The sequence below is a fragment of the Pristiophorus japonicus genome, chromosome 20, assembly GCF_044704955.1.
Source record: "Pristiophorus japonicus isolate sPriJap1 chromosome 20, sPriJap1.hap1, whole genome shotgun sequence".
NCBI classification, from domain to species: Eukaryota; Metazoa; Chordata; class Chondrichthyes; family Pristiophoridae; genus Pristiophorus; species Pristiophorus japonicus.
In genome coordinates this window covers 30,354,633-30,369,949 of record NC_091996.1, presented here as the reverse complement: position 1 = coordinate 30,369,949, position 15,317 = coordinate 30,354,633, and the positions used below count along the sequence as shown (strand labels likewise).

At 39.9% G+C, this 15,317-nt stretch overlaps 1 protein-coding gene across 11 annotated transcripts in view; it reads left to right on the top strand.

Annotated features, from left to right (window-relative positions):
* Positions 1–15,317, top strand: part of LOC139232464 (serine/threonine-protein kinase Nek6-like) — a 337,407-nt gene that overhangs the window by 283,158 nt on the left and 38,932 nt on the right. The window contains exon 9 of one of the 11 annotated variants that reach the window (XM_070862691.1): positions 13,800–14,073. The exons of the other annotated variants lie outside the window; for them this stretch is intronic. Within the exon in view, the coding sequence (XP_070718792.1) occupies positions 13,800–13,886 (87 nt within the window). The 3' untranslated portion in view covers positions 13,887–14,073. Of the gene's footprint in view, positions 1–13,799; positions 14,074–15,317 lie in introns of those variants that run through there. 11 annotated transcript variants of the gene reach the window in all.

Here is a 15,317-nt window from a genome sequence, read left to right as displayed (position 1 = left end):
AAGCATGGGCCTTACGCTAAATATTAGTAAGACAAAGGTCCTCCACCAGCCTGTCCTCGCCGCATTATGTTCATCACCTGAAAGAACAAACAGTAAATGGAGTTTTCCACTTTGGTAGAAACCTGGCTGAAATTCTACCTGCCACAAGAATGTGGCACACAGTCCGAATAATTTTCTGGGGTCAGGTTGTTTTGTACAATTGAGGTGGCCTACCGAACTCCAGCAGCAGAGCTAGGCTGTGGCAGGCCTCAGCCACCTGGCAGAGTTTGGCATCAATGCCCCTGGGTCAGCTAAAGAGGGCGGGAGAACTTCTGGTCACATTTTTTAAAAACCGTGGCACTGGAGAATTCATTTCAAATTTAAATTTCTCCATCACCCACAGCAACGCTGGAAGCCAAGAGAACAGAGAAGGTTGAGAGGAGACCTCATCAAGGTGTCCAAAATATTGAGGGGCCTGGACATAGTGGATAGTAAGGGTCTATTTTGATTGGTGGAGGGGGCTATTACGAGGGGGCATAGTTTTAAGGTGGTTGGTGGAAGGTTTAGAGGGGATTTGAGGGGGGGGCTTCTTTACACAGAGGGTTGTGGGGATCTGGAACTCGGTGCCTGGAAGAGTGGTGGATGCAGAAACCCTCACCACTTTTAAGAGATGGTTGGATGGGCACTTAAAGTGCAGCAACCTGCAGGGTTACGGACCGAGAGCTGGTAATTGGGATTAGAATGGATAACCTTTTGTTGGCTGACGCAGTATTAATGGTAAGTACTGCAGGGAATAGAATATGGCCAGGGTGATGATCTGGACTAGTTTCGATCGCCTGGATGGGTCAGAGAGAAATTTTCCCAGATTTTTTCTCCCTAAATTGACCTGGGTTTTTATCTGGTTTTTGCCTCTCCCAGGAGATCACTTGGCTCCGGTTGTGGTGGAGTGTAGAATGTTTCAGTGCAAGGGGTGTCGCAGTTGTGGTGAGGCGGACTGGTTGGGCTGGGTGTTCTTTGCCTTTCTGTCATTGGTCATGGGTGTGTATGTAACCTTTAGGGCTGCAGACCAAGGGCTGTGTGGCTTTTTGTCAGCCGGCACAGACACGATGGGCCGAAATGGCCTCTTTCTGCACTGTAAATTTCTATGTTTCTATTTCTATGTTTCTACTTTGATGTCTCTTGCACCCCACATTGCTAAGGCAGTTCATTATAATATGCTTACCCTTGTTTGGGCCGATGTATTACATGCTCAACGCGAGTTCTGGCAGAAAATGCCGGGCACGGCTGGGTGAGCAGGATGCCGTCCTAACTCTTGTGGAAAATCCAGCCTCAGGAGTCTAATTGGACAAAATGGAAGAAGATCTGCATATCACTTGTATTATACAGATTCTTATATAGAAAGCTTAGACTGTGGGGCACAATGCTAACTGCGCATAACTCTTTGGTCAAGAGGTAGAATTGTTACAATAAGTGCTGACTGACACACGAGACACGTTCAAGTAATGAAGTCCAATCTCTTGCCCTGCATTAGATTCCCGTGTCCTTCCGACAAACTTATTGTCCCAGCCATCTCTCATAGTGATGGTTTAAAAATTCAATACTGTTCTCATGAAAGAAAGAGCTGAAGTCAAAAGTTTTGCACAAAAGTAACTGAAGTAAAACATTTATATATTTCTTTTATAAAACTGGGCCGCATTTAAAGTTGCATTTTAGAGTCCCCAATCCATCAAATCATCTAAGACATGATCTGTGGTATGATATGTAAGAGTGTAGCATGTAAATATGCAGAAAATGAGTGAGCCGTAGATTCAGTTGATTGTATCGCTGTGTGTTGGAAGGACAGCACTGGGATTTCTCATCTGTGTACAAAGGCAGGTTGCACCAAGGCTATGGCACATATATACTTCCAGAAGGCTGTACACAACCTTTCGGCTAACAAACAATTGATTTTCAATCAAGCCTTTCCTCAAATTGACTCCTCATCCACCGAAACTAAATGCTTGTTTAACATATTTAATGGACTGCTATTAGTGAATTAGTGGGACAGAGTGTCCAGCTCGAGTGCAGCTGATTTATCTGCTGGCGGTGAGTAAAGGTTGTCTGGTTTATACTTAGAGAAAGAAATATTGGTGCTGCGAGCTGAATGAAAATCAATGTAAATCCTGCCTGTGGGACCCAAGTTGTTGTGGGAATAGTCCACCACAGGCTGGAAACAACAGCCCCTCCTCAGCTTAGATTAGAGAGGAGAAAAATGTGGAAATTGATTCCTCTGTGCTGCTGAGCATTTTTTATAATTCAGTAACCAATACAGAGCTCTCTGAAAATGGATTACCATTTACATCAGCACAGACAAAGTAAGACATATAGAGATACCCACAGATATAGATTAATACCAAAATGCACTTAGAAAGACAGGAACAGTTAAAAAGATGTGTGAAGATAAATAGATACTTATGTTCAGTTCAGAGATACATGTGAGTCTGACAGCACAAACATTGGAGGTAGATAATTTGGCTTAATGCTAGGATTAGTGTTTTGCAGTTAGGATCCTTTAGTGTTTCTCAATGAAGACTCACAATTAGTTTTATATACATCTATATGTAGAAGCACAAAACAGACTGTGACTGGGTGTTACCATTTTTGAATTGAGTCTCTAATGTGTGGATTTTCATGGAAACTACAAGTTACCCAAAACCTTGGGTTGCTTATTACATCAGATAGAAACATAGGAACAGAAGTAGGCTATTTAGCCCCTCGAGCCTGTTCCGCCATTCAGTGAGATCATGGCTGATCTACAACCTAATTCCATATACCCACCATTGCCCCATATCCCTTAATATCTTTGGTTAACAAAAATCTATCAATCTCAGATTTAAAATGAACAATTGATCTAGTATCAATTGCCGTTTGTGGAAGAGTTCCAAACTACTACCACCCTTTGTGTGTCGAAATGTTTCCTAACTTCACTCCCGAAAGATCTGCCCCCTAATCCTGGACTCCCCAACTAGCAGAGATAGTTTCTCTCCGTCTATTCTATCAGCTCCCCTTAATATCCTGAAAACTTTGATCAAATCATCTCTTAACCTTTTAAATTCCAGGGAATACAACCTTAGTTTGTGTAATCTCTCCTCATAATTTAATCCTTGGATAGAAACATAGAAATTTATAGCGCAGAAGGAGCCCATTTCGGCCCTTCGTGTCCGCACCAGCCGACAAAGAGCCGCACGGCCCTTGGTCAGCAGTCCTAAAGGTTACATACAAACCTATGAACAATGACGAAAAGGCAAAGAGCACCCAGTCCAACCAGTCTGCCTCACACAACTGCGACACCCCTTATACTGAAACATTCTACACTCCACCCCAACCGGAGTCCGGGTATCATTCTGGTAAACCTACACTGCACTCCCTCTAAGGCCAAGATATCCTTCCTGAGGTGTGGTGCCCAGACCTGCTCACAGTATTCCAGGTGTAGTCTAATCAGGGTTTTGTATAGCTGCAGCATAACTTCTACCCCCTTGTATTCTAGTCCTCTAGATATAAAGCCCAGCATTCCATTAGCCTTTTTGATTATTTTCTATATCTGTCCATGACATTTTAATGATCTATGTACCTGGACCCCAAACGTCTCTTTGCACCTCCACTGTTTCTAGACTTACCATTCAGAAAGTACCCTGGTCTACCATTTTAGGCCCATCTGCACTTGCTGAAATTGAAACCCATTTGCCAGTTTTGCCCATTCACTTAATCTTAGGGATGGACAATAAATGCTGGCCATGTCAGCGACGCCCACATCCTAGGAATGAATTTAAAAATCTATTAATATCTCTTTGTAATTTTATTCTTCCATCTACACTGCTTACAATGTAGCCCATCTTTGTGTCATTGACAAACTTGGATATGTGGCTCTCTATCCCGTCATCTAAGTCATTAATAAATACTATTAATAGTTGGGGCCCAAACACAGATCGTTGTGAGACACCATTAATTACATCCTGCCAATTCGAGTACCTGCCCATTATCCCTACTCTGTCTCCTCCGCTCAGCCAATTTCCTAACCAGGTCAATCATTTTCCTTCAATTCCATGGGTTCCAACATTAACTAACAGTCTCTTATAAGGGATTTAATCAAATATCTATAAATAGCATCCATACACTTTCCCCTGTCCATTACTTTAGTCACCTCCTCAAAAGATTCAATCAAGTTCGTCAGGCATGAACTAACCTTTACAAATCCATGCTGGCTCTCTCTCATCATCTGGCACTTTTCAAAGTGTTCAGTCACTCGCTCCTTAATTATAAACTGATCACTGTATAACTCATTGCTGAGAAATGTTAAGCTTAGATCATGATTTCTATACAAAGGGAGTGAAGAGTAATTATACATTGGAATTCTATACTTGGGCACAGGATGTATTTACTGAAACTATATTGTGTTACAGCTTTGTACACTGAAACTGGACAATAAAAGTTCCTATGACAATCCCATCTTTTAAGTCTGTCACAACTTCGAGTTATGTTCAAATGGAAAAAAACTTTATGAAGTAATTGCATCTCAAAAAGGCTTATCAAATCCCAATGTACTGGTCACATTGTACAAAATCCAATCACAATAATTAGGAATTATTGCCATTTTTGTTTTGTTTATGTTTCTTCTCATTTTTCATTTGGTTTATTCTTCCATTTCACATACCCAACTATAAATTGACAGGTTCCTGGAGTCCAATCGTTCTGCAGTGTGACCGTTTGTAACTCATACACGTGAACAATGTGAATCCCCTCCCTTTGATTTCTCCTTTCTCCCTTAGGTAGGTAACTTGCCTCCATTTAGTTGTCTCCTAGATGCCCCCAACGGAGATCAGGAACTCACCCTGTGAGGAACCTTCAGCCTCTGAACACTCAATCGCACAGTGCATCGGCCCACTGCACTGCAGCTCCAACTATCAGCAGTTACAATCAATCGTACCTTATGTTAGATATTGGAGATTTCATGCAAATTAAATACTACGGTGGATGAGCTTCCATCACAGCAACATTAGGAACCGGTGTTCAGTGGTGAACTGGCCATAAGCAACAAAGATAAATTAGTTCCACCAAATTATTCTGTAGTCAATTATTCAAACAATCCCACACAGAACATTACATCTTTGAATTAATAATCAGACCTGGATGAGTTCAAGCTTTGACACAGCTTATAAATTAATTCACTTATTTTTCATGACCAAGATTTCACAGGTCCAAGTTTGCTTATGATTTGGTTTTGAGTTTCATTAATAGATTCTAATCTCACAAATGGGATATGTGTCCGCATGTTGTGCAGGCAAAGCATTAACTTTAACCACAATAGCTAATGTCCTATTCTAGTCATGCCGGTGTGTGATACCACACGACTGAATTTTGCTGACCTCACCTGATGGCTTGTGACCGTTTTCTCCCTTTACATAAAGCTAAAAGAAATCATGGAAAAAAATAGCATTTGAATCGTGTAAACCATATTGATAATCAGGCTTTACATGAAACATGATTGTCACTTGTGAGGTTGAAGCATCCAGTCTACCTACCTCGTAATTCATAGGTACGCACTGAGTATCTTATCTGTATACCACAAAACAACAACATGTATTTATATAGCACCTTTAACGTAGTGAAACGTCCCAAGGCGCTTCACAGGAGTAATATGCGATAAAAATTTGACACTGAGCTGCGCAAGTGGAAATTAGCGCAGGTGACCAAAAGCTAGGCCAAAGAGGTATGTTTTATTATGTTACATTAAAGATAGCACAGCTGAATAAAAATAAATCCTTGCCCAGAGTTTATGAGTTACTCTCCATTTTGGAACATTTTTGATTAACCTCATCCTGTTTCGGTGATATATTTATGTTGGAAGTGATCTAATTTATATGAATTTTTACTGGACTTATGGCTTGCTGAGCCGTTTATAAAAACTTTCGAAACTCAGTCAGCTACGGCTCAGACTAAACATCTCAAATCTATGCTGTAGTCCTGTTTGTAATGCAAATTATTGACATCTCTATCCTATGGTTTGCTCTTTTTATACCATTAATTCATTTTCAATGAGCTTATTGAGTGCATCCAAACTAAATTGAAAGTACCGTGCACAGGAGTCAATCAGCAGTCACTGCTCACACAGGCGGGGGTTTAATCACATAATAAATCCCCAAGTCTAAGTTGGGTTTATCCACAATATTGAAACTGTCATTTTGCCTTCAAAATAGCAATAACATCAAAATCATTTGGAATTCACCACCACAGTGCAAACAGAATTATGTTGGAATAATAGTGTCAGCTGTGCCTCAGTACACTCGCCTCTGAGTCAGAAGGTTGTGGGTTCAAGTCCTACTTCAGGGATTTGAGCAAATAAATCTAGGCTGATACTCAAGTGCAGTGCTGAGGGAGTGCTGCACTGTCGGAGGTGCCGTTTTTTGCACGAGACGTTAAACCGAGGCCCCGTCTGCTCTCTCAGGTGGACATAAAAGATCCCATGACACTATCTCGAAGAGGAGCAGGGTAGTTATCCACGGTATCCTGGCCAATATTTATCCCTCAATCAACATAACCAAAACAGATTATCTGGTCATTACCACATTGCTGTTTGTGGGAGTTGCTGTGCGCAAATTGGCTGCTGCGACTCCCACATTACAACAGCGACTATACTCTAAAAATACTTCATTGGATGTAAAGCACTTTGAGACGTCCAGTGGTCATGAAAGGTGCTATATAAATGCAAGTCTTCCTTTCTTAAAAATCTAAACCTCACTACCTCTCTTTCCTCCTTTAAGACACTCCTTAAAACCTATCTCTTTGATCAAGCTTTTGGTCGCCTGCCCTAAATTCTCCTTATGTGGTTCGGTGTCAAATTCTTTGTCTTATAATACTCCTGTGAAGCGTCTTGGGATGTTTTACTACGTTAAAGGCGCTATATAAATGCAAGTTGTTGTTGCTATAAAGCAATGTTTCTTCAAAAATTGACAATATTTTAACTTTCCAGAAGCAGAAGCGGGTAGAGATGATCCTGGATTCATAGGCGAAGAAATTTCACACGATGCCCAATATTCTGATCCAGTGCAGCCAGTGGAATATAGCCTTAGATCATCCCCCTCTGTCTTTTGTTTAGTGATCAAACATAAAGGCATCTATACTTCTGAGAAAAAAAATCACAACTTCTCGAGTGCATTTTTACTGACTTAGCTCAAACACATTAAAAACTACATAAACATTAGCCCTTTCCTTCTCCACACCCCAGGAACTAGGGCATGTTACCAGTGATTATTCAGTAACATACAGCAGTCAATAGAGCCAAGATTTCCCATCAGCTAGTCACAATAAGGTCATCCGATCATCAGATGTGTTTCATCTGAAGCAGCTGATGTCCCCATGGATCCCTTGTGATAAAAAAAATAAAGCTGCCATTGTAGCAGGGTTCCGCTCACTCAATATTTCACTCAATAATTTCTTACTTATTTATTGAAAGAATTAGCTGGCTCTGTACATGTAATTCTGTTTCATAAGATTATCATTAAAAAGATGCAGAAAATCGATTCTGGAGACCTTATGTGAAGATGCATTTTTAAACTTAATGTTTCAGTAGTCAAAACATTCAGAAAGAAACCACATTACAGTGTTCTCTTTACCGCATCCCTTGTCATACAGGCTGCTTGCATGGAGCAAGTCTACTGTGTAATCAGAATGTGAATGCTTACACATTCTTTGGTCCGTATGGTATTATTATTATTGTTCATGGGTCAATAATTCTAACAATTCCAGAAAGCTAAGGCCTCCAGTGATACATTGTGGTTCCTCAGTGGAGAATACACCGAATAATTCTTCTCCATAACTGGTTCTCCCGTCTCTCCTCCCCCACACTCGAATCTTCACCTCCTCAATGTTGTGCCTCATTTGAGTTATTCCGCTTCTGCTTTGCCACACATCTGCGGTCATAAATATTTTGTCATATTTGTGAAAGGCGATCACTGCCCTCTGAGTGTGACATCAGTACTGACCTGCTCAACAGCTAGGAGGCACTGGGCAAGTTTCGGCAACCATTGCTCCTGATGGTCAAGAGTAACATTGAGATTTATTAACACCTAACACATTGGACCATTTACTAATGTTACAATTCACGAGTTAATTCCTGCCATGTCCTTTAGCAGAAACCGATACTGGCTTACAGTGGTGATAGCTCCTAAGGTTTAAACATATTTCTGAGATAAATCATTAAACAAACATACTAATCCCTTATATTATACTGCATAAGGTTTGTGGGCCTGGGTGCTATCTCAAAATATTTTTGAACATTTAGTGAAAAAGAGTTATCTTTTTGCAATAATTTGCAATGAGAGAGGTCTGGCCTCAGGTGATAGAAACAGAACTATGGGAACATAACTTTGAAAAGTACTGTTTATGTTAGAAAGATTTAGACGTATTACTCAAATATCAGCCAACTACAACATATCTCAGGTAATGAACATTTATTGCTTCTGAAACAGCGAATGAACAATTCAGCGTACTATCCCATTCACAATGCTCACCTCTCAAACATTCTGTTATACAATTAAATCAGCGCAAGCAAAAAACTAGATAGTTTTGTGACTTTTCTCCCCCTTGCTCCCAGACCTTATAGGCATCCTATAGCCAGCTGCATTTTAGAGAAGTTGCGTTGTAAATATATGCACAACTCTGGTTAGTTCTGTATAAAATTATCTCGGATTATGAGAGATATTAAAATGTAGATGTGATAAAAAAATAAAGCATCTTCTAGGACCAGAGCAGAACTAATTAGTAATACGTACAGATACCCAGCATAAGACAAGCTGTCATAATTCATATAATTCTGCATGCATTTATTTATCTATTCATTTTTATGCGCTATTATGTGTATGGAAAATCACTTCCGGGTTATCTGCACACGGAGCTGGATAGAAAGGTTTAGGATATTGTGTTGTGTAAGTAATAATCAGACTGACCCTGACCATTTAGATATAGTGTCCACATGGACATTTGAAATATGACCCTACTTTAAAAAGAGTGAGTCGATATTTTAATTGACTGTTTTTGGCAGTTCCATTGTGAGACACCAAGCTAAACAACTTATATTCCGTAATTACCCAAAGGTCCAATTTTCATAGTAGCTGCATGGAAAACAGAAGCAGAGGCATAAATCTAACTAGTTTTCAAACACTGCGCACTGAATGGATATAAAACAACATTAAATAAGGGTTAGACACTTCCCATAAACACAGACAGAAATCACAGAATTGTAGAAATTGCTGCACAAATGGAGGCAATTCAGCCCATTGCGATTGTTTCATTGCTGACTCCATCATTGGAACTGTCTTCTCTCATCCCATTTCTCTGATATTTTCCCTGTGTCTTTCATATTTTTCTTCTTTAATTGTTTACCTAATTCTACCTTAAACGTCACGATTGAGTCAACTAGAACAGAAATTTGTCTTAGTGCATTTTGTATTCTAATAATCCTTTGTGTGGAAAAAAAAATGCCTCCCAGCCTCCCCCTTTATGCTTCTTGTACTAATCCGAACTCCACGCTCCCCTGTTACAGATTTACGGCCAGAGGAAATAATCGTTCATTATTTATCACCTCAAAGCATTTACATTTTTTAACACTTCTATTAGATCTCTTGCTAACCCTCTCTACTCTAGCGAATACAGTCCTAGTTTTTCAAATCTTGCATCGCAATTAAATCCTCCCATACCTGGTGTCATCTTAGTAGGTCTACATTGTACACTTCCTGTAGCTCTTTGCTGTAACAGATGTCTCAAACCTCCCACAACTGTGGCCGTACCAATATCTTGTATAGAATCATTATAATTTCTTTTGTATTCAACGCATCTAGAAATAAAATCCAAAATCTTAATGCCCTTTTTAGGCGTCTAATCCTCCTTTTGTGTATTTGCACTCAGATCTCTCTGTTCCTTCACTTCTTTGAGAACTCGTCACTTAGGGTTTATTTGCATTCATTATTCTTATTCCCAGAATGTATAGTTCATACTTAGTTACTTTGAACTGCAAAGCCATCAACCTGCTGCTCCCCAACCCCCTTTATGCAAATTCCAAAACAATTCATAACACCATAATGAGGATTAAAATTCAATTCTTACTCCCAGTGAAATTAGAAATGTGCTCTACTTGTCTGAAGATCCTTTCTCCAACATCATTCCATGTACCATTTGTAAAGATTTACTGAGATATGGTATAGATTACTACTGTTGTTAATGTCTCCATATTTTGATTTTTCACCAATATGACATTGGGACAACTCACACACAGAAATTAAGTTGACCCTATTTTGTCTGTGTGTCTGGAGTTAAGTTCAAATTGATCTTTGTCTACAGTAGAAGACATCTTTGAAAATAAAAGCGAGATTTAATGAGACCCATTACCATGAAGGGGTGAGGAGAACATTTGAAGAACATTTCAATCAAATATCATTTAATTGGCACATAAGTAAGCTGTTGGGGACCAAGATTTATGTTTAAGTATATTTTGATAAAGGTGTTCTGATGTATCACCACCACACACAGACAGACTGACAGGTGTGTTATTCCCGTTATAGGATATAGCTTATCCTCATTCATTGTAAGAGCCATTATAAAGATCCCATGCATTAGTCATTTGTGGATTGTTAAACCACAAAGTGCAGTTAAAGCATTAATTGATGCAAATTTATGTACAAGTCCCAGATGGCTATTAAAATACATATTGTGTTCCCTGATGCCTGGAGGTCTGGTTGCAACTTCATAGTTCCCACAGACAGAGTGGCACTTTTGAGATGAATTTTGCTGTCCAAAGATATTCTAATTCGATTGTTATTTTAACAACAATTCTGTTGTTCATTCATAACACAAAGAACTAAAAAGGACAACATTTGAAAAGGGATTCCATAAACTCACTAACATCTGGCCTGAACAGGCATTCAATACTTAACGTTCAATGATGCTCCAATGTTGTATAATTTTGCATGTATTCTCATGACTAACCTTTAACAATGCCGTAGCAAGCAAGGAACAGCTTATTGTCTACAGTTTTACTAAGGTTAATTAATCCAATTTTGGAAGGGTAGGAATTTTCAGATTAAATACAGATGAATAGTACTTTATCACTTTCTCCCAAACCTTCACTTCTAAGTCCGACTCCAGGAACTGAGCACTTAAAACTAGGCAGACACTCCAGTGCAGTGCTGAGGGAGGTGCCATCTTTCAGATGAGACATTAAACCGAGGCCTCGCCTGCTCTCTCAGGTGGATGTAGAAGATTCCATGGCACTATTTCGAAGAAGAGCAGGGGAGTTAGCCCTGGTGTCCTGACCAATATTTATCCCTTAATCAGATCACTAACAAAAACAGATTATCTGGTCATTAGCACATTGATGTTTGTGGGAACTTGCTGTGCGCAAATTGGCAGCCGCGTTTCCCACATTACAGCAGTGACTACACTCTTTAAAAAAAAAAAGTACTTCATTGGCTGTAAAACGCTTTGAGACATCCGGTAGTTGTGAAAGACACTATATAAATGCAAGTCTGTCTTCTTTGGTGTGCAAAATCAAAGCACATGGTATTGGGGGTAGTATACTGACGTGAATAGAGAACTGGTTGGCAGACAGGAAGCAGAGAGTCGGGATAAACGGGTCCTTTTCAGAATGGCAGTGGAGTGCCGCAGGGCTCGGTGTTGGGACCCCAGCTCTTTACAATATATATCAATGATTTGGATGAAGGAATTGAGTGTAATATCTTTAAGTTTGTAGATGACACTAAACTGGGTGGCGGTGTGAGCTGTGAGGGGGACGCTAAGAGGCTGCAGGGTGACTTGGACAGGTTAGGGAATTGGGCAAATGCATGGCAGATGCAGTATAATGTGGATAAATGTGAGGTTATCCACTTTAGGGGCAAAAACACGAGGACAGAATATTATCTGAATGGCGGCAGATTAGGAAAAGGGGAGGTGCAACGAGACCTGGATGTCATGGTTCATCAGTCTTTGAAAGTTGGCATACAGGTACAGCAGGCGGTGAAGGCGGCAAATGGTATGTTGGCCTTCATAGCTAGGGAATTTGAGTATAGGAGCAGGGAGGTCTTACTGCAGTTGTACAGGGCCTTGGTGAGGCCTCACCTGGAATATTGTGTTCAGTTTTGGTCTCCTAATCTGAGGAAGGACATTCTTGCTATTGAGGGAGTGCAGCGAAGGTTCACCAGATTGATTCCTGGGATGGCAGGACTGACATATGAGGAGAGACTGGATCAACTGGGCCTGTATTCACTGGAGTTTAGAAGGATGAGAGGGGATCTCATAGAAACATATAAGATTCTGACGGGACGGGACAGGTTAGATGCGGGTAGAATGTTCCCGATTTTGGGGAAGTCCAGAACCAGGGGACACAGTCTTAAAATAAGGGGTAGGCCATTTAGGACTGAGATGAGGAGAAACTTCTTCACTCAGAGAGTTATTAACCTGTGGAATTCCCTGCCGCAGAAAGTTGTTGATGCCAGTTCATTGGATATATTCAAAAGGGAGTTAGATATGGCCCTTACGGCTAAGGGGATCAAGGGGTATGGAGAGAAAGCAGGAAAGGGGTACTGAGGGAATGATCAGCCATGATCTTATTGAAAGGTGGTGTAGGCTCGAAAGGCCGAATGGCCTACTCCTGCATCTATTTTCTATGTTTCTCTGTTTTTGAAACATCTTAACAGATTTATTGAGCCCTCCAACCCCACACATCAGCTAATTCTCTTTATATTTCCTTCAGCTGTATCTTGCTTTTCTTTCTCGGCTTATATCTAGGAGTTACTCATCCAACATTGTCCAATACAAATCAAGGAAGGAAGCTTAACATTTCACAATGGTGACCATGAGACCATTATTAAGCCATGAACCATCCAACCATCCACACAAGACTTGAAATAGCGATTCTGAATTCTGAAAAAGATACAAAATTTTACACATCAAATATATTAGAAATCTTACATATGGTGTGCACATCTTGTTCTACAAACCTCACTTCCTATAACATTTTTATGTCAACATTTATCATGGAAAACCCCATAGGAGCATGCCAACATTTCACCATCGCAGTTAATTATCACATTAATGGGTCTTCCTCACTTGTTAGGATAAACTTAATATCCCACAATTGCTCACTGGATATCTTGTGTTCATTCATCTTTGCAATATTTGCTTAATGTCAAGATTAATGGTGAAGAAATGGGTTAGGTGTCTTGCAATTGTTGGAATGATTTAAAAAAATTGAAATTAGATATTGCATATTTAATTTTTTAAATAATTCTTAAGTCAGAAGCAAACCATTAAAACTCTGACATGTAATGGATCTGTTATTAATATGCAAATGCTTAAAGGTTTAAAATCTGAACTGTGCTGCTAAATAGCTACCGCTCTCCCCCAACCTTTCAATATATTGTTACACTTTTGATGCCATAGTTTGTATTGTGGTCATGTTTCACACAGAAGCCTAGAAATGTGTTGGCAATCACTGCAGATGAGCACTTAAAACATTTGTATGAGTTCCTTTGCCTGTTATTTTAGCAGACATTATCCCATTTATGCCTGCATTAATTTTTTTTAAATTTCATATTTCACAATAGGATGATTACATTGAATTGTGTTTGTGTCCTTAACTACCTTCATTAAAGTTTTTAAACTCGAAGGCTTCAGCCTCTCTCAAAGCCTGGACTTCACGGGGGCACCATCCTGTGTTCCTCACTACCACACTGGGAGCTGCAGAACCTCAAATTATCATCAATATTCATCATTTCTGCTCTCTTCCTGCATAGGGTCCAACCCCAACTGCAAATAAGTGCGAGAGTTCTACCTCGAACAGCAATCCAGAAGAAGGCAGAGAAAATCTGCTCGAGTGGTGAGGTGGAATACAGTTCACTCTTCATAAATCCGGGAATGCTGCATTTTCCAGCTCTTTAATTGACCGGGGCACTGAGGCTTTGTGCTGGGATTCCATACCCCAGAGTCCCAAACTTCACTCGCAATGCTTGGCTTGTAATTACAAAGCCGAAATCTCCACCAGCATTTTGTTGGGCTCTTGACGTAAAATTTGAGTCTTGTGTATATGCAGGTCATTAAAATAGAAAAGAATGCGTCCCTTAACCCTAGCCTATTGTTTTTTACAAGATGCCAAACAAACCCAGAAGGTTGATATGTAATTCGTCATATGATACGATTATAAATCATTAAATTCATTCCCTGCAACAAACTCATTTAATTTTCTGATACTCATTATAGAAGGTGTTAATCCAGTAAAAGTCTTTTAATAGGAGCACTTTAGTCATAGCCAAATGTTCCCTTTATCCAACTGTTTCAAGAAACCAAACAGAATAAACACAATAGCAATTGTCTCGTGCAGAAACTAAGGGTATATTTTATGAGGCTCCAACATAGAGCCAAAAACATCTTGCATTAATATAGCATCTTTAACATAGAGAGATATCTAAACGTGCTTCACAGAAGAATAATTAGGCAAAAATTGACCCAAGCCAATTTAAGAGATATTGGAAGGCTGTAATGTATTTGCTTCGTGAGTTCTTTTCTCAAGAATTCAAAATAACACATTGCTATTCAGAACTAATTGGTTTATTAACAAAGGTTGAACAATCACATTACATATTACCAGCTCAGCCACTAGGCTCACCACTGCATACCTCATCGTGGATGGCCTAGACTTAACTGACTGGGGTTTTATTGAGTCTTGTGAACATCACATGACTGGCTAAGCCACTCACAACGCAACAGCTCTACAACTATTTTATGTAAAACTATAAATCAAGAGCCCCTTACTAAAGGGGCATGAGAACTGACAAATTAAACACTGGACCATTAAACAAATCAAATTAAAATTTGGTTGCCGGGGGTACAACAGCTCTACAAATCTGTGAGCACACTCACAGGTGCATACATTACAGAGGGGTTACTAAAAGCTTGGTTAAAGAGGCAGGTTTTAAGGAGCCTTAAAATAAACTGGATGGTTTGAGCTAATTGAACTCCAGCAGTATCCGTATTAACACTGAGGGATCGCCAAGCTTTGGGGGTTTGGTGAACAAGTGCCCAAGTGTCCTGGGTTTAGATATAAGAACATAAGAAATAGGAGCAGGAGTAGGCCACACAGCCCCTCGAGCCTGCTCCACCATTTAATACGATCATGGCTGATCCGATCATGGAATCAGCTCCACTTCCCTACCCATTCCCCATAACCCCTTATCGCTCAAGAAACTGTCTATTTCTGTCTTAAATTTATTCAATGTCCCAGCTTCCACAGCTCTCTGAGGCAGCAAATTCCACAG